Below are 23,036 nucleotides of genomic sequence, written 5' to 3'. Positions count from 1 at the left end.
TCTAACACTTGGTGGTTGCTCTGTCAAGTCCTCGTTGTCGGTTAGGAACCTGGGTGTGCTTTTTGATACCAATCTTTCATTTGAAAGTCACGAGTCAAGTATCTGTAAAACTGCATTTTTTCATCATAAAAATATATCTAAATTACGTCTCATGCTCTCAATGAAAAATGCAGAACAATTAGTTCATGCGTTCATGACATCAAGGCTAGATTGTTGTAATGAGTGGTTGCCCTGCACGCTTAATAAATGGTCCAAAATGCAGCAGCTCGAGTTCTTACCAGAACCAGGAAGTATGACCATATTAGCCCGGTTCTGTCAACTCTGCATTGGCTCCCTATTAAATATCGTATAAATTTAAAATTTTTGCTTATTACTTACAAAGCACTAAATAGTTTAGCTCCCCAGTACTTGAGCAAGCTCTTAACGCATTATAGTCCTTCACGTCTATTGCGATCTCAAAATTCCGGCCAGTTGATAATACCTAGAATATCAAAATCGACTGCTGACAGTAGATCCTTTTCCTATTTAGCACCAAAATTTTGGAACAATCTTCTTAACATTGTCCGGGAAGCAGACACACTCTGTCAGTTCAAATCTAGACTAAAACACCTCTCTTTGGCCTACCATACACATAACACATTATAGACCTCTATAACTCAATGTTAGGCTGCATAGTTTAGATCAGCCGGAACTGGGAACACTTCCCATAAATCCTGATGTACTTGGTACATCATAAGAAGGATGGCGTCTACTCTAATAAATGGACTGCACAGCGCTTTCACAGACCCAATGGCCACCAAAGCGCTTTACAATATTGCCTCACATTCACCCATTCACTCACTCATACACCGACGGCGGTGTCAGCCATGCAAGGCGATCCAGCTCGTCGGGAGCAGCTGGGGTTAGGTGTCTTGCTCAAGGACACCTCGACACTTGGTCAGGTGGAACCGGGGATTGAACCACCAACCTTCCGGTTAGTAGACAATCTACATGAACCACTGAGCCACTGTCGCCCCTAATATTAGTCTCTCTGTTTATCCCACAACGCAGTCCTGAAGTGTCAACTAGTCTCTCCCCTGTGAAGGCCTTCCTCCCTTCCCCTTACCTCTGTACAGATCAAATGTTGTCGGGATAATTCTGGTTCACGTGGCTATACGGAAGCGATAAATTCTGTATTATACATTTTTCAAGGCTTGTACCTTGGAACTTATTTCATGGTTTGCGTTCTCGACACATCAGGCACTGATTTGTGTAAATGAGCAGCCGGATCGCATTAAGGGTTTTCTGTTAGAACGGTGTCGTGTTAACGGCCCCTAAGTTAATAACTAATGATCGTTGCGACGGAAATGAATCAATCAAATCTATCTTTAGCTGGACAATAACTTTTTTTCTAGAGCTGCTGTAAAGCCAAAACAACGCTGTTACTTTCATTTCCTATTATCACTGTAAAGCTGCTTTGAAACAATCTATATTTTTAAAAGCGCTATATAAATGGTGACTTAACTATATTTGCGAGTATCCTAGCAAGCATAGTAGGTGGTTTCTTAAGTTTCAAGAAAAACAACATGTGTACAGTATCAGTACATTGGATCCGTGTATTTTCTTAAAGTGACAGCAGCCTGTTCATTCTGTTGTCTGTATTTTTAATGTTAATCAAACGAAATTAAACAACAAAAACGTTCCCTGTTCTTGATTGAATAACTTTTGTAACTTTAATTTGGATTCATCTTTATTTAATTTATACAGGAAAGATTATATGCAGTGTAATGTTACATTTGATTTCTTTATTCAATTTCTGGACCTGAAAATACTGTTACATGAAAAACCTGAGAAGTTCTGTTTATTTGTATTTTGCTCTATTGTATTAATTTGTGCTATTTCTTAGTTTAATTATTTGTTCTTATTTTCCTTATTTTTATTTGACAGTAGTCCTTTTTTTTCCTGAATATGGCACATACCAAACTGTACCGAAATGATGACCCTAAAACTGTGATAAAAACCGAACCATGAGTCATTTGAACCATTACACCCCTAGTAACACCATCTCTACACCAGATGCTAGCAGCACAACAGCGCGTCAAAAGCAAATATAACCCATTATAATCAGTGATGCCATCTACACTGGAACCTGCGCTACATGATCGAGTCACCAACAGTTAAACTAATACTAATGCTCTTTTCTAATTCGGAAGTACTCCACGCACTTGTGCTACTTGTTATACGAAGAACAAATGATTGGCTTTAATGCGCTTGATTGCTCAAACCCTTTATCAAACCCTAATTTTCAGTAAAGATTCAAAATTGACTTTTCTGTAAAAAACAGATCCTAAGATATATTTCAACTGTATTGATTGGTGCTTGCTGCTATTATTGTTATTATTATCAAATTAATAATTTGTTTGAAACTAACATTTGCATCTTTAGAGGGTTTGGGTTTGTTATACCCAGCTGACTTTGGCAACAAAACCACTGTCAATAGGTGGTTGTTCAAACATTAAAGGAAATGATGATTGTACCAGTTGTTGTTGTTGTTTTTTATGTATTTTGTAATTTATTGTGCACTAAAACAACAGCTTTCTTATACCGTTTTTAATTGTTGTCTTTGATATTCTGTTTGTTTGTTTGTCTTCTGTCTGATGGTTGTCTGAACTGCCTTTTGTTTCTCTAATTCAGTTTCTCTTTGTGATAGAGTTCCTGTGCAAGGAATGCCCCAGGGTGCACATCCACTTCAACCGTGTGGACATAAGGGAAATTCCTGCAGAGCCCATCTTCTTCCGCAGGTGGCTACATGAAAGATTTGAAATCAAAGACAAGTGAGTATCCAAAATAGCCCCTAGTCCATGGTCGAGTTGTACTCCAAACGATACGTTCGTTGTGTTCTTGGAAAGTGGATTCTGTTACATAAAATAGGCTATCTCCCTTTGAAATGAACAGCAAAATAGCACACTATGAACGCTTAAACAGCAATGAACGCTCAAACAGCAACATAGCACACTAACTAAAGTTGAAAAAATGAAAAAGCATAATAGGGCCCCTTTAAGTAATTCTCTTTAAATCTCTCATAATTTACTCTTTCTTGTATGACTTTCTTTCTTCTGTGTAACACAAATGGAGATTAACCATATAACGTAATCCATACTAATACCAGCTGACAGTGCTCCCTTTATGTTTTTAGCATTAGTTGACAGATTTTTTTCATTAAAGGAATTAACATGTAGCTACTGTACCTGATTTTTATCCAAATTAATCGACATTGAATCAAGATCGGAATCGAATCACAAGCTTATAAATTGCTAAACTCCAGAAGTTTGGAGCCTTGTGAGCTACCTATATTTAACTATGGCACGGATAAAATTTATATGCGTTATTTTACGCAAGGTTGAGGTGATTATCACAGGCAGGCTATTATAAATGTAAAAGCAGCAATTAAAGTGTATTAAACATGAACTTACCGTTAAACTTGTCGATAAGACTGAGTAACTGCCACCCTCACAAATGTATCCATATGCTTTTCTGACTAGAAAAAAAAAACATTTGAACACATGAATTACATCACTTACCAAAAACTAATTTATTTATGTAAAAATACTTTTTTTACCACACATGCATCAAATCACCTCACTGGGCCAACCCACGGCACGGCAAGCTCACGCTACGCACTTGGAAATTTTTCGTAGTGCTAAGTCGATTCATTTCCGGGAATCATTTTGTTTCAAAATTTCAGTCCCATGACATTTGAAGTCAAGTCATCTTTATCATCTTTTTAACAATGTAGATTGTTTCAAAGCTGCTTTACAGAGATAAACGTATAATTTAAGGTAACATTGTTTTGGCTTTATAGCGGTTCTTGAATAATGTTATTTTCCAGCTAAAGTTAGTTTTGATTGATTCACTTCCTTCGAAAGGATAATTTGTTATTAAATTAGGGGCCGCTAAGACGACACCGTTCTCACTATACAGACGCAAACCTGTGAGAAACGCTGATGGTGCTCACTAGCGCATCAAGAATTAATTCTATAGTTATGTGCGTTTGAATATATGTGCGCATGTTTGTAATTCTCTACAAACCAAGCCTAAACAAACTACTTGTCCTGCCTATAAATTTGATACAGAATTTTATTTTATTTTATTTTATCACTACGGGGTAGATACGCAAATTTTCCACAATGCTTTATCTGTAGAGTGGTAAAGGGATCCTCCATAGGGAGAGGCTAGTTGGCACTTCAGCACTGCGTTGTCATCGGGTCCAGGCGAAGCTCCTTCGTCAGATCGGGATACGGCCTGGATCCGGCAGTCTGCGGGAAAACCTCGGGATAAACAAAGACATTAAAATTAGCTTAGATGCCATTCTTCTCATGATGTAACGAGTACATCAGGATTTAAGGGAAGTGTTCCGGCTGACCTAATCTATGCAGCCTTACATTGAGTTATAGAAGTCTATAATGCATTATGTGAATGCTAGGTCAAAGAGATGTGTCTTTAATCTAGCTTTGAACTGACAGAGTGTGTCTGCTTCCCGGACAATGGTAGGAAGAAGGATCTACCGCCAGCAGTCGATTTTGATATTCTAGGTATTATTAACTGGCTGGAATTTTGAGATCGCAATAGACGTGAAGGACTATAATGCGTTAAGAGCTCGCTCAAGTACTGCGGAGCTGAACCATTTAGTGCTTTGTAATTAATCAGCAATATTTTAAAATGTATACAATGTTTAATAGGCAGCCAAAGCAGTGTTGACAGAACGGGGCTAATATGGTCATACTTCCTGGTTCTGGTAAGAACTCGAGCTGCTGCGTTTTGAACTAGCTGTAGTTTGTTTAAGCGTGCAGGGCAATCACCCAGTAGAGCATTACAATAATCTAGCCTTGAGGTCATGAACGCATGAACTCATTGTTCCGCATTTGTCAATGAGAGCATATGGCGTAATTTAGATATATTTTTAAGATGGAAAAATGCGGTTTTACAGATACTAGACACGTGACTTTCAAATGAAAGATTGGTATCAAAGAGCACACCCAGGTTCCTAACCGATGACGAAGACTTAACAGAGCAGCCATCAAGTGTTAGACAGTATTCTAGGTTATTACGTGTGGACGTTTTTTGTCCAATAATTAGAATCTCTGTTTTTTTCAGAATTTAGTAGTAGGAAATTACTAGTCATCCAACTTTTTATATCAGCTATGCATTCCGTTAATTTTGTGAATTGGTAAGTTTCATTAGGTTTTGAAGAAATATACAGCTATATACAGCTAGTATCGTCGGCATAACAGCGAAAGCTAATTCCATGTTTCCTAATGATATCTCCTAATGGTAGCATGTACAGAGTGAACCGCAGCGGTCCTAGTACTGAGCCTTGTGGTACGCCATACTGAACTTGTGATCGATAAGACATCTCGTCATTTACTGCTACAAACTGATAACGGTCAGATAAGTATGATTTAAACCATGCTAGTGCAATTCCACTAATGCCAACATAATGTTTGAGGCTATTTAAAAGGATGTCGTTGTCAATGGTGTCAAATGCAGCACTTAAGATCAAGTAACACTAATAATAATAATAATAATTACATTTTATATAGCTCTTTTCTGGACACTCAAAGCGCTTTACATAGAAGGGGGGAATCTCCTCAACCACCACCAATGTGCAGCATCCACCTGGATGATGCGACGGCAGCCATATTGCGCCAGAACGCCCACCACACACCAGCTTACTGGTGGAGAGGAGACAGTGATGAAGCCAATTAGTATATATAGGAGGATGATTAGGAGGCCATGATGGACAGAGGCCACTGGGCAAATTTGGCCAGGATGCCGGGGTTACACCCCTACTCTTTCGAAAGACATCCTGGGATTTTTAATGACCACAGAGAGTCAGGACCTCGGTTTAACGTCTCATCCGAAGGACGGCGCTCTTTGTCAGTATAGTGTCCCCGTCACTACACTGGGGCGTTAGGACCGGCACAGACCACAGGGTGAGCGCCCCCTGCTGGCCACACTAACACCTCTTCCAGCAGCAACCTGGTTTTTTCAGGAGGTCTCCCATCCAAGTACTGACCAGGCTCAGCCCCGCTTAGCTTCAGTGGGAAACCAGTCTTGGGCTACAGGGTGATATGGCTGATGGCATAATAGAGAGATACAACCACGATCGGATGATAAGAGCAAATCATTTGTGACTCTAACAAGAGCTGTCTCGGTACTATGGTACGGTCGAAATCCGGTATAATTCACAGATATAATTTCTTTCAAGAAAGGAACACAGTTGTGAGCAGGGCTGGACTGGCCATCGGGCATACCGGGCAAATGCCCGGTGGGCCGACGTGCTTTTTGGGCCGATACATAGCCTATCATACTTTTTTTTATTTTTTTTTTTACGGCCCATAAAACTCATACATCGGCGGCCCATTCGTTTTGTTTTGTTTAATTGACGGCGCTGGGTTAGTGCCGGTGTAATGCATTGGTCAAAAAACGTAAGTGTTAGTTTTTTTCCCACTGACAGACCGGCCCATGAAACGCGTAGATCAGCGTTTGCTTTCTTGGATCTAAGATCAGATTGGTTGTTTTCTTGATTGACACTGGGCTGGCCCAATCACATCTTTAAACACCTCCCCCTTTGAGCGAGCGTGCCGTGTCAGTGTGTATCTGTCAAAATAGTCGGAGAGATGGAGAAGAAACGCACGGAATGTGCAGGGAAATAGTGTGAAAAATAAATACAGGCCCTTCAAGCAGACGCTGTAAAATGTGTAAAATATATATGTTCTGCAGCAGCAGGAACTTCATCAGCTCCAGTGATAATGATGATAGTGAGGAGGTTTAGGAGAGAGATGAGAAAGTGTAGAGTCCGCGGTAAGCAGAACTACTTTCAAAACACTTAGGCTATGAGTGTAGGAACCCATTACCCAGTTACGCATTATTTCCACATCTGCATAGTTGACGATTACAGCAATTTACTATATCAGGTTTGTATCCATGTTTTCCGCCAAAATAAAAGCTTGATGCAGTTTCCGCCAAAATAAAAGATCACGTGCTTATCTCTTTCAAGTATAGAAATTAGTACATAACTAATTATGAAAGTTTCCTTTATTTTTCAGTGCATTTGTTTTACAATTGTTTTATGGCTATTAGGCTACTGTCATGAGATTACACTACATAATAATAGTTATAATATTAATGTAGACAGATACTGTTACTAAAAGAGGTTTGATTTTTCCTTTGTTTAATTTGCGCACTTAATATATGGGTTGGAGCTTTTAATTTTGAACTCTCAAACTGCACCAGATTGATGAATTTAACATAAAAATGCACACAATTTTCTTACAGGGGGGCATGCCCCCGAACCCCCCTAGAGGGACAGAGGTCCTCACCACAGCTTTACAAAAGATCCAATGCAGCTTATAGCTTGTGTTTTGGATGCATCACTGTGGAGTATAGTTCAATTGTATTAATTGTCCCAGTCCAGCCCTGGTTGTGAGGATACTGCTTTTTCTAATATCTTTGACAGAAAAGGCAGATTCGAGATCGGCCTGTAATTGACTAATTTTGTAAGATCAAGTTGCGTTTTTTTTAACAAACGGTTTAATCATAGCTAGCTTAAAGGTTGTTGATATGTATCCTAGAGACAAAGATGAATTAATGATATTAAGAAGAAGAGGATCTATGACATCTGGAAGCATCTCTTTCAGTAGTTGGTATAGGGTCTAACATACAAGTTGTCGATTTAGATTATTTGACGAGTTTGCAAAATTCTTCCTCTCCTATAGCAACAAATGGATCAAATTTTCCCTCAGGGAGACTACAATGCACTTCCTGATGCGATACTGTATTAGACGGTTGCATAGTTATAATTTTGTCCCTGATATTATCGATCGTATAAGTGAAGAAGTTCATAAAGTCATTACTGCTGTGTTGCTTGGAAACTTCTGGGCTTGAAGCTTTCTTTTTCGTTAGTTTAGCCACTGTTTCAAATTAATACCTAGGATTATGTTTATTTTCTTCTAATAGGGTTGAAAAATAAGCAGATCTAGCAGCTTTTAAAGCCTCTCTGTAAGCAATCGAGCTCTCCTTCCATGAAATCCGAAATACCTCTAATTTTGTTTTCTTCCAGTTGCGCTCTATTTTTCTGGCTGCTCTCATATACCCCTTTTCCACCAACAAGAACCAGGTGCTGTTTCAGAGCTAGAGCTAGAGCCGGTTCGGAGTTGGTTCTACTGACGGGTCTTCTAGGAACCGGTTTGCCTTTCCACAGGCTAGAGAGACAAAACAGAGCCAGATCTTACGTCACTGTGTATACATCTCATGTTGCCCAGCAACGCCAAACAAAAACATACCAGGCTTGTTCGAGATGGTTCGGCTTCACGCAGACCGATCGCCGCGTGACATTAAAGCACTGCGAAAGCGATCCAAAAGCACAAGGAGTCGTATGCTCTCCAAATACTCCCGGAGCTCTGATCGGTCCGCGCCGCTCCGATGCATCTCGAACAAGTCTTACATCAACAATGGCGGTCGTTGCGTTACTATTGATGCTCATGGCTTTGCGAAACTACATCGGCATCCAAACACGGCGAATCCAACGCATTCGTGCAGCTCGCCGTAACTTGCATAGACGGAGATTACAATCGAGCAGCTATTAGCTCGATTAGCAGCTATTTAAAAAATGGCGGTCACAAGTTTCTTTTCGTCTTGTTGGTCACGGTAACCCCGCCCCCAGCCCCTGACGCAAGCAGTTCTTACTCTAGCCCAGCAATGTTTTGGTGCTACTTAAGAACCACTTTTACTGGTTCGTAGCTGGTGCTTTGGTGGTCGAAAAACAAAGAACCGATTTGAAACTAGGCTCTGGCTCCGAACCAGCACCAGCTCTGCCTTGGTGGAAAAGGGGTATTATACCCCTTTTCCACCAACAAGAACCAGGTGCTGGTTCAGAGCTAGAGCTAGAGCCGGTTCGGAGTTGGTTCTACTGACGGTTCTTCTAAGAACCGGTTTGCCTTTCCACAGGCTAGAGAGCCAAAACAGAGCCAGATCGTACGTCACTGTGTATACATCTCATGTTGCCCAGCAACGCTAGCGCGGCAGCGCCAAACAAAAACACACCAGGCTTGTTCGAGATGGTTCGGCTTCACGCAGACCTATCACCACGTGACATTAAAGCACTGCGAAAGCGATCCAAAAGCACAAGGAGTCGTATGCTCCTCAAATACTCCCGAAGCTCTGATCGGTCCGCGCCGCTCCGATGCATCTCGAACAAGTCTTACATCAACAATGGCGTTCGTTGCGTTACTATTGATGCTCATGGCTTTGCGAAACCACATCGGCATCCAAACACGGTGAATCCAACGCGTTCGTGCAGCTCGCCGTAACTTGCATAGACGGAGATTACAATCGAGCAGCTATTAGCTCGATTAGCAGCTATTTAAAAAATGGCGGTCACAAGTTTCTTTTCGTCTTGTTGGTCACGGTAACCCCGCCCCCAGCCCCTGACGCAAGCGGTTCTTACTCTAGCCCAGCAATGTTTTGGTGCTACTTAAGAACCACTTTTACTGGTTCGGAGCTGGTGCTTTGGTGGTCGAAAAACAAAGAACCGATTTGAAACTAGGCTCTGGCTCCGAACCAGCACCAGCTCTGCCTTGGTGGAAAAGGGGTATTAAAGGCCTGAATGTGCTCATTGTGCCACGGCGTTGGACTATGTTCTTTAATCTTCTTTAAGCGCAACGGAGCAACTGTGTCTAAAGTGCTGGAAAAGAGAGAGTTAAAAGTTTCTGTTGCAATATCAAGTTCTTCTAAGCTATCCTGGATGCTGAGATGATGAAACTGATTAGGAAGATTATTGATAAAGCAATCTTTAGTGGCAGAAGTGATAGGTCTAACATATTTATAACACGGCGTCGGCTTTGCAGCCTTGGCTAAATGTAATTTACATGCGACTAGATAATGATTTGAGATGTCATCCCTCTGCTGCAGTATTTCAACGGCATCAACATCTATTCCATGTGATAGTATTAGATCTAGAGTATGATTACGGCAATGAGTAGGTCCTGAGACGTGTTGTCTAACTCCAACTGAGTTTACAATGTCTTTAAATGCCAATCCCAATGCATCTTTTTCATTATCTATGTGTATATTAAAATCACCAACAATTAGTACTTTATCTGCAGCCAATACTAATTCTGATAGAAAGTCCACAAATTATTTGATAAAGTCTGTATGGTGCCCTGGTGGCCTGTATACAGTAGCCAGCAGAATTTTCAAACGTGATTTATCCTTTACACTATATATTTTTAAATTAAGCACCAACACTTAAAAATAATTATATTTAAAACTAGATTTCTTAGTGGTTTTGAAAATATTACTATAAATGAGTCAACCCCACAAGATTACGGTTATAAACATGAACCTCGTCTGAAACGCAAAGGAGGAGGTGTTGCTGTAATTTAAAGTAATGTAATTGTTTAGTTTTAGCCAGGTTTCTGTCAAACACAGCACATCTAGGTTATAATCTGAAATCATATCATTAACTATTAGCGCTTTTGAAGTAAGAGATCGAATATTCAGCAACCCAAGCTTTATCATTTGCTCATCTGTATTATATCCGTTTTTTATTTGTTAAACATCAATTAAATTTTTAACCTTAGATTGGTTTGAACGTTTTTTGGATTTCCAAAATTCGGGGACAGACACAGTCTCTATATGATGATATCTAGGTGAAAGAGGCTCTATGTGATGGGATTTATCTGACCTTGGTGACGTGAGGCCGCTAGCATACGGTCGGTTAAGCCAGTCTGTCTGCTTCCTGACCTGAGCCCCAGATTGTCATGTTTTATCTCTAAGACTATGAGCCAAATTACTAGAGAGAAGAGCAGCACCATCCCAGGAGGGATGAATACCATCTCTTTTCAACAGGTCAGGTTTGCCCCAAAAACTTTTTTCAATTGTCTATGAATTCTATATTATTTAACGGACACCACTTCGACAGCCAGCCATTGAGTGAACACAATCTACTAACTATCTCATCACTCCTGCAAACAGGAAGGGGGCCAGAGCAAATTACAGTGCTTGACATCGTACTTGCAAGTTCACACACCTCTTTAATATTAATTTTGGTGATCTCCGACTGGCGGAGTCGAACATCATTAGTGCCGACGTGAATAATAATCTTAGAGAATTTACGTTTAGCATTAGCCAGCACTTTTAAATTTGCTTTGATATCAGGCGCTCTGGCTCCCGGCAAACATGTGACTATGGAGGCTGGTGTCTCTATTTTCACGTTCTGTGTGATCGAATCACCAATTACCAGGGCACAATCAGCATAATTCTCAGTGGGTGTTTCACTGAGTGGGGCAAATCGATTTGTTATCGGAACGGAAAAGTGTTTTTTTGATCCGCGACTAGAGAGATCCCTCACTGTCACCCATCTGCCCTGCTGCACGGGCTCTACTTCAGCCGGAACCGAATCATGTAAAGAGTTCACTAGGCTAGGCGAATCCAAAATTATCTAAAGCTCTAGCACTCTTCTTACTATTCTCGATTAAAGTTTGGATGCGTGTCTTTAGTTCTGAAATCTTCTCCGTCAGCCTGACTGTCTCCTTGCATTTATCACATATAAATCCTATATTGCCGACAGAGAAGGCTAACATGTGACATGAAGTGCAGGTGACAATAACAGGACAAGACATTACTCACCGTGTCTGTTGACTGATTCTTACTCACCTGGGCTTTAATGAACTCAAAGGCGCGGGCACGTGAGAGAAAAATAAATAACTGAGTTAACAGGCTAGGGAGTTATTAGCGTGTTGTGCTAACAATAATGGAAGCTAGCAATGTCAGGAGATGAATGAGATTAATCTGAGATGTTGGGTAAGCTGTATTTAGTAGTATAAACAACTAGAAATTATAGCAAATAATGGTTTAAAGCAGAAAGAAATACGAAGCTAATACGAGGCTTAGACGGAGCTTACAGCCTCGAACAAACAAACTCGCAGCAGCAGCAGTCACATCGAGGCAGACAGGAGCAATCGATCAGGGAGCACCAATTGAGCAATCGATTTTACATACTTTTTATTGTCTTTTACATGTTGGTATGGACAACTCCAGGCATTTTACATAAGAGCAGTGTGTCAGGCCTATTACTCAATTGTTTTGTTTGAGTGACTCGACTCACTTTGTTCAATTCGCTTATCAGTGACAGAAACGACCCTTTCCTCTGTTTTCACAGATATTCACATATTTCAGGGTTCCGTGTGGTACATAATCATGAACTATTAATCCATCGTCTCGCATACCTGAAAATGACTATACGAGTCAATAGCATCTGATTCTGAGGTAACAACTGTTTTTCGTCCAAGTTGCATCACCAATTTTAGTCTGTATAGGTTTAAGAATTGTTGCCACGAAAAAAGTTATATTTATGCTAATTTAAAATGATTAATAATAAAACTTACCTTTAAACAGTTGCACCCAGCTGCTTTGTCCCTTTGTCCTCTCAAAATGACAGTTTGGGAGCGTATTTAAACATCTCCTAGGCGCGAAGCTCGTAAAACAACCCATCTGGGCAGAAACAACCCAGCGTTGCGACCCAGCAGGTTTAACCCAACAACTGGAAAATTAAAACTACCCAAAGGTGTTTAAAATGTGATAAAATAACCCAACAAAATTACCCAACAGACTTAACCCAGCATTCGATATTTTTCCTATTTAAATCTTGACTCTTCTGTAGTTACATCGTGTACTAAAACCAACAGAAAATGAAAAGTTGTGATTTTCTAGGCCAATATGACAAGGAACTATACTCTCATTCCTGCGTAATAATCAAGGAACTGCCGTACCAGCAGGCGCAATGATATTACAAACTTAGTGCCGGTCACGTTGGAAGTTTTCTAGCTGGGGACTTTTTTCAGGCGCTGCGTAATATCATTGCACCTGCTGCACCCGTGGTACGCCAGCACAGTTCCTTGATTATTACGCAGGAATGAGAGTATAGTTCCTAGTCATATTGGCCTAGAAAATTGCAACTTTTCCTTTTCTGTCGGTCTTGGTACACGATGTAACTACAGAAGAGTCGAGTTTTAAATCATATCATTACCCTTCAATTGCGCAAATTGAAAATACGCTCAATGGAAACATCAATTTCGCAAAAACTCCCATTTATCGCAAAAAAAGTTTTTACGCTCGCATGAGGTGGTTTTTGAGGCAATTCGAAAAATAAATATTTCGCAAAACTGCAATGGAAACAGTTTTTGCTCATTTACAGTGACCTGACTTAGAAGGCGCGGTGTGTTCGGACAGAATACGTGACAGAGTTGTTTATTAAATTCATTAAAGACAAAAGAATTACAGGAATACTGGATTCTAAACCTCAATGAAATGCCACAATCAAGACCAAGAAGCAGAAATGAGTGAGAAACACCTGATATGTGCCGCTCACAGGATAAGGGTCTTTCCTTACCATTAATGCTTGGATAACACGCCTAACGTTACGTCTCCTTCCGTTAATAATAATAATAATAATGTCTAGTGCGGTGGCTGTGATATATAAACCTACCAACGTCTGTTGCCATGATTTTTTTAAATGACTTATCGCGAGAGGAAAAAATTACGCTTTAGTCGCATAACATCGGTTAATGGAAATGCCATCATTTCGCAATAGTTTTGTATCGATATTTGGAAAAAATCACAAAAGTTTTGCGCAAATCCGTAATGGAAACACGGCTAGTGACAAGTCTGCCCGGGCTCTTCCTCCTGACCGCCGGGCGGGTCTCGTTCCTCTGCTGCAGCGGCTGCTCCGGCCGCCTCTGGTTCCTCCATCGTCTGCGGGTGGCCACGAGCGTCACGTTTGCGATGTTGATCCAACTTAAGCATTAAAAAGGCTGCAGATAACTGTTCAAAGCGAAGCACAAAAATGTGATTATCACAGATTAAACTAGAGTTTCCTTTATGAAAGACTAAAACATCTTTATATGGTTTGCTATGTTCAAAAACATCTTATATGGTTGGAAAATTGACCATAGCAAACTATATCAGTGACACCGTTCAGGGGTAGAAAATTAATAAACAGCTTGAATATTCTATCTCTACATGTGGGCAGGAATGAGATGCACTTTTCCGCTGATTGATCAACCAAAGATCAAACCATGCTCGTCATCAGTTGTTCGGGAGTTGCGCGCAACACAATAATTAATCTTATTACTAATAGTCATTTTTTATTCGTTTTTTCTTAATTTAGAAATTAAAATGTCAAATTCCAGCCTCCTGAGCAAAGAAGCCAACTGTCCCTTTGCACCTCCTGATAGTGAGTGACTTGGTGTTTTCACTTGTGACTGGGTTGTAATTAAAGGAACACTCCGACTTTTTGGGACTTTAGCCTATTCACCTTATCCCCCAGAGTTAGATAAGTCCGTACATACCTTTTTTATCTATAGTGCTTGCTATAAGACTGTTTGACGCACCCACCGCTAGCCTAGCTTAGCACAAAGACTGGATGTAAATGGTTGCAGCTAGCATACTAATCCAAATAAGTGACAAAATAACGCAAACATTTTCCTATTTACATGTTGTGATTTGTATAGTCACAGAGTGTACAAAAAACAGTCACATGAGACAGACATATTTTAGATGTATAAATACTGGGAACTATGTTCTCTGAAGGCGAAGCACTGCTACTTGGGCGGAGTGAAAATCGCAGCACCTGAGACTGTGAAAGACTGTTGTTTCTTCTGCTACGGTTATCACTCAGCTCAAGTAGCAGTGCTTCGCCTTCAGAGAACATAGTTCCCAGTATTTATACGGTTAAAATATGTCTGTCTCATGTGACTTTGTTTTTTGTACACTCTGTGACTATACAAATCACAACATGTAAATAGGAAAATGTTTGCGTTATTTTGTCACTTATTTGGATTAGTATGCTAGCTGCAACCATTTACATCCAGTCTTTGTGCTAAGCTAGGCTAGCGGTGGGTGCGTCAAACAGACTTATAGCACGCACGGAGATGAAAAAGGTATGTATGGACTTATCTAACTCTGGGGGATAAGGTGAATAGGCTTATTGTGAGACATTGGCATTTTGGTTGACTACCTACTGTACTTTAGTTTAAAGTAGTTAAACTAGAGTCAAGCTACATTATAGGAGAGTGTGTTGGGATGTTTGCTCATCTGTAAAACTGCTATTTTTGTCATGTTGTAATCTGCATGTTGCCGTTCATCACGCTGCATTGCTGTTTGGTGTATTAAAAAAAGCTAGACTTTTAAAATATAGGTGAAACTCGAAAAATTAGAATATCATGCAAAAGTTAATTTATTTCAGTAATTCAACTTAAACTAATGTGTCAACTTAAACTAATAGTGAAACTAATATATTATATAGACTCATTACATGCAAAATTAGATATTTCAAGCCTTTATTTGTTATAATTTTGATTATTATGGCTTACAGCTATGAAAAACTTTTCACAATATTTTTAATTTGGGGTTTTCATAAGCTGTAAGCCATAATCATCAAAATTATAACAAATAAAGGCTTGAAATATCTCACTTTGCATGTAATGAGTCTATATATTAGTTTCACCTTTTAAGCTAAATTATCTTTTGCACGATATTAACATTTTTCGAGTTTCACCTGTAAGTCCTGTCACTGCCATTAATCTAGTTGCACCAAAGTAAATGTTCAAAGCATGTTTTACAAATGTGTTACTCTCTCTGTTTAGGCTTCTTACCACTTTCTACGAGTCTGAAGACCCTGAGAAAAAGTGCAGGTTCCCTGGAGAAGGTCGAAAGTCACCTCTTAGTCTTACAAAGACATTGCCTTCTCTGCTGATTTTGGGTGGTCTCACTTTACCAATGCTGTTAACAGAGTCAGGTAGAAAACTCTATCTCAATACCTGGCTCTATGGGACTCTGATTGGATGGGTGTGGGTAAAAGTAAGTCCATAAGCTAGCCATATGTAAAAAATAATAAAAAATACGTCCATCCTAACTGCCTATATCAACACAGACACTTTTAGGTTTCATCGTTGGATAATATTCTTTATTTCTCATTAGTTACTTTTTTTCTTTTTTTTTTGTGTACCAGTAACCAAGAGGCTTATTTACTGTTTATCATTTGGTTTTTTACACTCCTAACTTTCAAGTTAAACTGTACGTTGTCTACACTGCAAACAAGCAATGAGATGCAAAAAAACGAAAACATTCCAGTTGTCAACAACATGCTTGCAGCACTGTAGACAGATGTTTGAAAATGAATGTTTCAGTTTTGTTGCATTGCATCATTCGCTTGCGATGTAGACCCAGTGTGAGGGTTTCTGTTCCATCTGAACTTAACTGTAATCTGAAATGCACAAATAGATAACCTGTAACAAAGATACAATTTTATATTAAGGTTGGGTAGCAGTTTTGAAAAAAAAAAAATTTGTCATTTAACCATTTAAAATTCAGTATGCAAGACTTTTTTTTTTTTTGTGGTTCTGAATATTATGAATGGTTTATAATGGCAGTTGTTTACAGAGTCTGTTTCACCTTTCTTGATGTTCTTGAGAACTTTTGGAGTATTTTATTATTTTGTGCTGAATTTGATTTTGCTTAATGCATTTTTTATGCGTTGGGTTTTGGCGGTATGTGTTTCACATAAGTTATCTTTCTATTTGATTTAAGATATCTAAAAGGTTTGCACTATTGCTAAATATTTCAAAGATTGTTGCTAAACTTGCTGGTTGCAGGGGTATTAAAATATAGTTGTCAAAAATGAAAATTCTGTCTTATTCATGTGGTTCCAAATATGTCACTTTCTTTCTTTGAAGAGTCTCCACATAGCCCTTTTCAAAGTTTTTTTCCATAATTTAATCAAGAGCAATAATTTGATCCACATTATGAGAAATCTGAGACATTTGTCATGGAGTTTCACGGTTCAGTGGTTGATTTTAATATAAAAACTCAATTATATGACTGACTTATAACCTTGCAAATGCCATCAACTGTATTTTAAAGCTTTGTGATTTTAGTAGTAGCATAGTTAATTTAAGTGAAATAAAATTGATTAAGTTTACTATTTTACAATACCCAAAAGAGAAAGAAAAAAGGTGCTACTAAAGCTTTTTAGTTTTAGTGGACCATATTTATTGCCTGAGCTTTAACAGGACTTCCCTCTACTGAAAGCCTTTGAGTTCCTTTAGATCTAAAGATCTAAAAATGTAGGCTCCCACATTAAAAAGATTTATTGACTTGCTGCTTATTGCACTTACCCATAGTTTATAATGTGATTGTCATTGAAATCCATGATCTACAAATATTTTAATGTTAAATGAATTTGAATCTTTGGAGAGTGGGAATCTTACATGAAAATTTGTCAATAGCACAAATGCATTCAGTATAAATGTACAATCCTAAACTTTAACTCAAGTGCTTGCTGACAAAATCACTGATCACAGCTGGGTTCCCACAATTACAGAAAACCTATAAAAACAGAAAGTGTTGGGCAAGCTATTTTAAAAAACTGTAGTTTGCAAGGTTACATCTACAAGCTACATATGTTGGGTTGGGTTGGGGGGGGTAACAAATTTAAGCCTTTGCCAACACAAAAGTGCCTTTAGGTAATCATTAATTTTTTCATTCAATTTAGATACAGATTTAGTTCATTCACGTTTACAGTCAAGGGTTAATTGCTTTCATAATTCTTGTCTTTCCTTTTCTGTCGTTTTCCAAAATGCACCATTATCTATAGATGTATCCAATGAGGTATTTTTACATTAGAAATTTTGTCTCTACCTATTCATGTTAATCAACGTGTAAGCAGTGTTATCCTTGTCTTTGTCATGTTGACCCTGTTGTGCTGGGAATTTTAATTTGTGTTCCATATTTCCGTGTATTGTCAGATTGGTTTCAGATATGTTTAAAATTGAAAACATTGTGACCTATGGTGAAAAGTCATGGTTGGGTTTTCTTCTGATTAATGTTGGTCTGGTTTTAGTCAATAAATGGCTCAAGGCTTTTGTTGTTACCCCCACCCCCCACAACTGGACCGAAAACTGCACTGGCTTCTTTAAATAAACGGATTCTTTTTTTCAAGCCCAAACCAGTTAAAGGGATACTCCACTTTTTTTGGAAATAGGCTCATTTTACAACTCCCCCAGAGTTAAACAGTTGAGTTTTACCGTTTTCGAATCCATTCAGCCGAACTCTGACGGTACCACTTTTAGCATAGCTTAGCATAGATCATTGATTCTGATGAGTCCAGTAGCATTTCTTTCAAAATGACCAACGAGTTTCAATATTTTTCCTATTTAAAACTTGACTCTTCTGTAGTTAAACCGTGTACTAAGATCGACGGAAAATGAAAAGTTGCGATTTTCCAAGCCTATATGGCTAGGAACTACTCTCATTCCGGCGTAAGAATCAAGGAACTGTGTGGCCGTATTAGGGCTGGGCGATATGGCCCAAAACAAATATCACAATATTTTTTTTTATATCAGTCGATATCGATAATTATGGATACATGTCAAATCTTTATTTATTTCAAGTTTAAAGACAGATTTTTACTCCTAAGTGAAAGCTGTAGAAACCAGAGCGTTGTGTTTATAAACTACTCTTTATTGTCAGAACATATCATGGCAAACACTTGCCAAACAGGGGAACATTTCACAAATCTGAGTTAGAACATTCAAACATTTGTCATTTTTCCTTAACAAAATAAATATCTTTATTTCAGTAGTATTAGCTTGAGTTAGGATGCAGATTTACTTTATACAATTTATGTTCATTAACAAAAAACAGTAACATCTGTTAAAAAAAAGTAACAACATTATTTTTATTTGGTAAAATGTAATATTCTTTAGTTTTATTAAAATTAACCATTGGTCATCCAGCATCATGCATTTAGATCATGATAACCACAGATAAAATTTAACTCAATGGTTTCTATGGTATTTATGAAAACCAGTAGCCTAAATACATTATTAAAAACTGTAATTATATTCCATTAGTCCTTTAATACTGTAACGAGGGTGCGGCTGAAGCAGAGAAGAGGCAGGATCCAGATGCAGCACACGTTTTATTAACACACTAGAAAACAGGATAACGGGACTCGGGAACGAGAACAACCAACATCAACGTTAAACATTAAACAAGAACTCACAAGGACAGGACAGAAACACAGGTCTTAAATAATCAGAGACAAACGAGCTAAACAGGATAACAAGGGGGCGTGGGAAAAATAAGAGACACCTGGGAAAACTAATAGACAAGACAGGGAACACTAATCATGACATAGCCCCCCCACAAAGGAGCGGCTTCCAGACGCTCCAAACACGAACCAGGCGGGGGGCAGAGCGAAAGCGATCCTGGGGGAGGGACGGAGGGCCAGGCCCGTGCAGGGGAACGGGACCAGGACACAGGCAAGGCGGGCCTGGGCCATGGAGCGTGGGAGACCAGGGCGGAGCATGACGTGACGGCGGCCAGGGCGGAGCAAGACGTGACGGCGGCCAGGGCGGAGCATGACGTGACGGCGGCCAGGGCGGAGCAAGACGTGACGGCGGCCAGGGCGGAGCAAGACGTGACGGCGGCCAGGGCGGAGCAAGACGTGACGGCGGCCAGGGCGGAGCATGACGTGACGGCGGCCAGGGCGGAGCATGACGTGACGGCGGCCAGGGCGAAGCATCCTTCATGGCCCTCCAGGGCGAAGCATCCTTCATGGCCCTCCAGGGCGAAGCATCCTTCATGGCCCTCACAGGGCACCTCCTGCCCCCCCCCCAAAAAATACTTGGGGAAATCCAAGACCTCCAGGCTGGGAACCGCCACCGGAAAAGGCTCCCGAAGCCCGAGATGCGCAGGTAAGGCAAGACGCAGAGGTGGGGCCGGCAGGGCGAGGCGCAGAGGCGGGGCCGGCAGGGCGAGGCGCAGAGGCGGGGCCGGCAGGGCGAGGCGCAGAGGCGGGGCCGGCAGGGCGAGGCGCAGAGGCGGGGCCGGCAGGGCGAGGCGCAGAGGCGGGGCCGGCAGGGCGAGGCGCAGAGGCGGGGCCGGCAGGGCGAGGCGCAGAGGCGGGGCCGGCAGGGCGAGGCGCAGAGGCGGGGCCGGCAGGGCGAGGCGCAGAGGCGGGGCGAGGCGCAGAGGCGGGGCCGGCAGGGCGAGGAGTCTGGGAACGCCCTCCGGAGCTTGGCGAGCCCAACGAGTCCTCCTCCTCCTTCTGCGACGGCGCTTCACTGGGCTTGATTCATTACAGGATGCAGTAGACTCAGTAGACTCACAGGATGCAGTAGACTCAGTAGACTCACAGGATGCAGTAGACTCAGTAGACTCACAGGAAGCACTTGACTCAGTAGACTCACAGGAAGCACTTGACTCAGTAGATTCACAGGAAGCACTTGACTCAGTAGACTCACAGGAAGCACTTGACTCAGTAGACTCACAGGAAGCACTTGACTCAGTAGACTCACAGGAAGCACTTGACTCAGTAGACTCACAGGAAGCACTTGACTCAGTAGATTCACAGGAAGCACTTGACTCAGTAGACTCACAGGAAGCACTTGACTCAGTAGACTCACAGGAAGCACTTGACTCAGTAGACTCACAGGAAGCACTTGACTCAGTAGACTCACAGGAAGCACTTGACTCAGTAGACTCACAGGAAGCACTTGACTCAGTAGACTCACAGGATGCACTTGACTCACTCGATTCACTCGGCTCACTCGATTCACTCGGCTCACTCGATTCACTCGGCTCACTCGATTCACTCGGCTCACTGGGTTCGTCGAGGCTGACGTAAAGCTCTGGTCCGTCGAGCGCGGTCTCGGCTGGGTTGACGTGCAGCGCGGGTTCGGCTGGGCTGACGTGCAGCGCGGACTCGGTGGGAACCTCCCGCGGCGTAGGCTTGGCCGAGCACGTGAGAAGCACCGGTTGAATGTAGCCCACGTGAAGCACCCGTACCTCCTCCGCTAAGCCCACTGCGGACGACGAACCGCTCATAGAAAGAGCCCACTCGACATACTGGATCAGAGTCACGGAAGGATCAGGTCCGGGCATCTGTGACCGAAGTGGGTCTGATAATCCCCCGTGGAAGAATATCTTCAAGCACTGGGTGCTCATTTGCGCGAGAGGCGCCAGTCTCATGAACTCCGCGACGTACTCCTCTATGGAGCGATTCTCCTGATGGAGACGGAGAATCTGCACGTCTGGATTCCAGGAAGGCATGGCTGCTGGATCACGTTGCGGTGAGTTCTTCTGTAACGAGGGTGCGGCTGAAGCAGAGAAGAGGCAGGATCCAGATGCAGCACACGTTTTATTAACACACTAGAAAACAGGATAACGGGACTCGGGAACGAGAACAACCAACATCAACGTTAAACATTAAACAAGAACTCACAAGGACAGGACAGAAACACAGGTCTTAAATAATCAGAGACAAACGAGCTAAACAGGATAACAAGGGGGCGTGGGAAAAATAAGAGACACCTGGGAAAACTAATAGACAAGACAGGGAACACTAATCATGACAAATACATTGTCTACATTAATAATATTATACAATTCAATATATATATCCCACATTTCATGGTGCAGTTAATATTACTAGGCTAACGTTACAGTAACGTTAAATCCGTGGTAAATGATGGGAATGTGTCGACGGAAAGCTTCTGACTGTATCGTTGCGCGCAGTGTTTCTCCTGTTCGTCAGCGCCGCTTCATCTGCCTTTAAACCGGTTTAAATCACTGAGACATTTGTGTTCCTTGCTGAATACAAGCGCTTCTCACTGGATCCCGTGACCGAGACCGATCAGAGTAAACGCGTCTGCTCTAGTGAACTCCATAGGTGAACTCGCGCTGCGCTGCCGTTTGGACTTTGAGCCGAGCGGATAAACGGTCCGTGTGGCGCGAGGTTCAAAAAAGATTCGTTCCGCTTTTGGCGCAAAAACATTATCGAAAATTGATCGAACTCTTGATATCGTTTTATCGAGAAAAATTATATCGCGATAAATATCGTTATCGTTTTATCGCCCAGCCCTAGGCCGTACCATGGGTGCAGCAGGCGTAATGATATGACGAAGCACTTGCCGTCAACAAACCAACGTGACAACCTGCTTGCACAGGGACATTTGTGAGAGACTATTTAGATGACATTTTCTTTGGTGCTGATCCCGAACCGTATTTATTTGGAAACCTAATTTGCCGCCTAAAAACTACACAAACTTAGTCCCGGTCATGTTGGAAGTTACCAAGCTGCATGGTACCCATGGTACGGCCGCACAGTTCCTTGATTCTTACGCCGGAATGAGAGTAGTTCCTAGCCATATAGGCTTGGAAAATCGCAACTTTTCATTTTCCGTCGATCTTAGTACACGGTTTAACTATCAGAAGAGTCAAGTTTTAAATAGGAAAAATATTGAAACTCGTTGGTCATTTTGAAAGAAATGCTACTGGACTCATCAGAATCAATGATCTATGCTAAGCTATGCTAAAAGTGGTACCGTCAGACCCGGAGTTCAGCTGAATGGATTCGAAAACGGTAAAACTCAACTGTTTAACCGTTTTAAAATTTGCCTATTTCCAAAAAAAGTGGAGTATCCCTTTAAGGCAAAGTCAACCCTGCAGCCAATTCAAAAGATTTTATTTTGTCAATCACAATGCCAATTGTCTCCCTGATGCTGGAAAATACTAACCTCTAAACTAGGGCTGCACGATTAATTGCAATTAACCCGAAATCGCATTGAAACTGATTTGGCTTACTGAGATTATAAAATCGCAAATGCTGTGATTTATTTTATTTGTTTATTTTATTATGTGTAGCTTGTCAGTGAAGCACAGTTCTGTGCTCAGTAGGAAAGCACTGCGAGTTTGAGTCGCTTATAAACGTGTGCAACACGCAAAAAAAGCAACACGTGTCAAACATCTTTCTAAACATGAGAAGCATTTTTTTTTAGTTTAGTTTATTACAAGGACAATGCATATTAACATGACAAGTCAAAATATGCCAGAGTTAGCCAAAAGGCTAGTTTTCATCTGCAGTCCTAGGCCAGATGTATAATGGGCAACCTAAAAATACAATGTCAATACAACAATTTAAGCAAAACATA

The 23,036-nt window shown here is 41.0% G+C and overlaps 1 protein-coding gene across 4 annotated transcripts in view; it reads left to right on the top strand.

The window, feature by feature from the left end:
* agpat5 (1-acylglycerol-3-phosphate O-acyltransferase 5 (lysophosphatidic acid acyltransferase, epsilon)) overlaps positions 1–18,729 on the top strand; it is a 60,141-nt gene extending 41,412 nt beyond the window's left edge. For 2 of the 4 annotated variants that reach the window (XM_079635923.1, XM_079635922.1), the window contains exons 8-9: positions 2,690–2,813; positions 15,687–17,036. In XM_079635923.1, the coding sequence (XP_079492049.1) occupies positions 2,690–2,813; positions 15,687–15,912 (350 nt within the window). In that variant the 3' untranslated portion in view covers positions 15,913–17,036. Of the gene's footprint in view, positions 1–2,689; positions 2,814–12,202; positions 12,310–15,686 lie in introns of all 4 variants that reach the window. The other 2 variants (XM_079635924.1, XM_079635921.1) reach the window with 2 other exon arrangements.
* Positions 18,730–23,036: the final 4,307 nt, after the last annotated feature.

The sequence above is a fragment of the Phoxinus phoxinus genome (assembly GCF_949152265.1).
Source record: "Phoxinus phoxinus genome assembly, chromosome: 14".
Taxonomy (NCBI): domain Eukaryota; kingdom Metazoa; phylum Chordata; class Actinopteri; order Cypriniformes; family Leuciscidae; genus Phoxinus; species Phoxinus phoxinus.
Note: the sequence above shows the minus strand (reverse complement) of the source record. Positions and strands in the feature narration are given on the sequence as shown.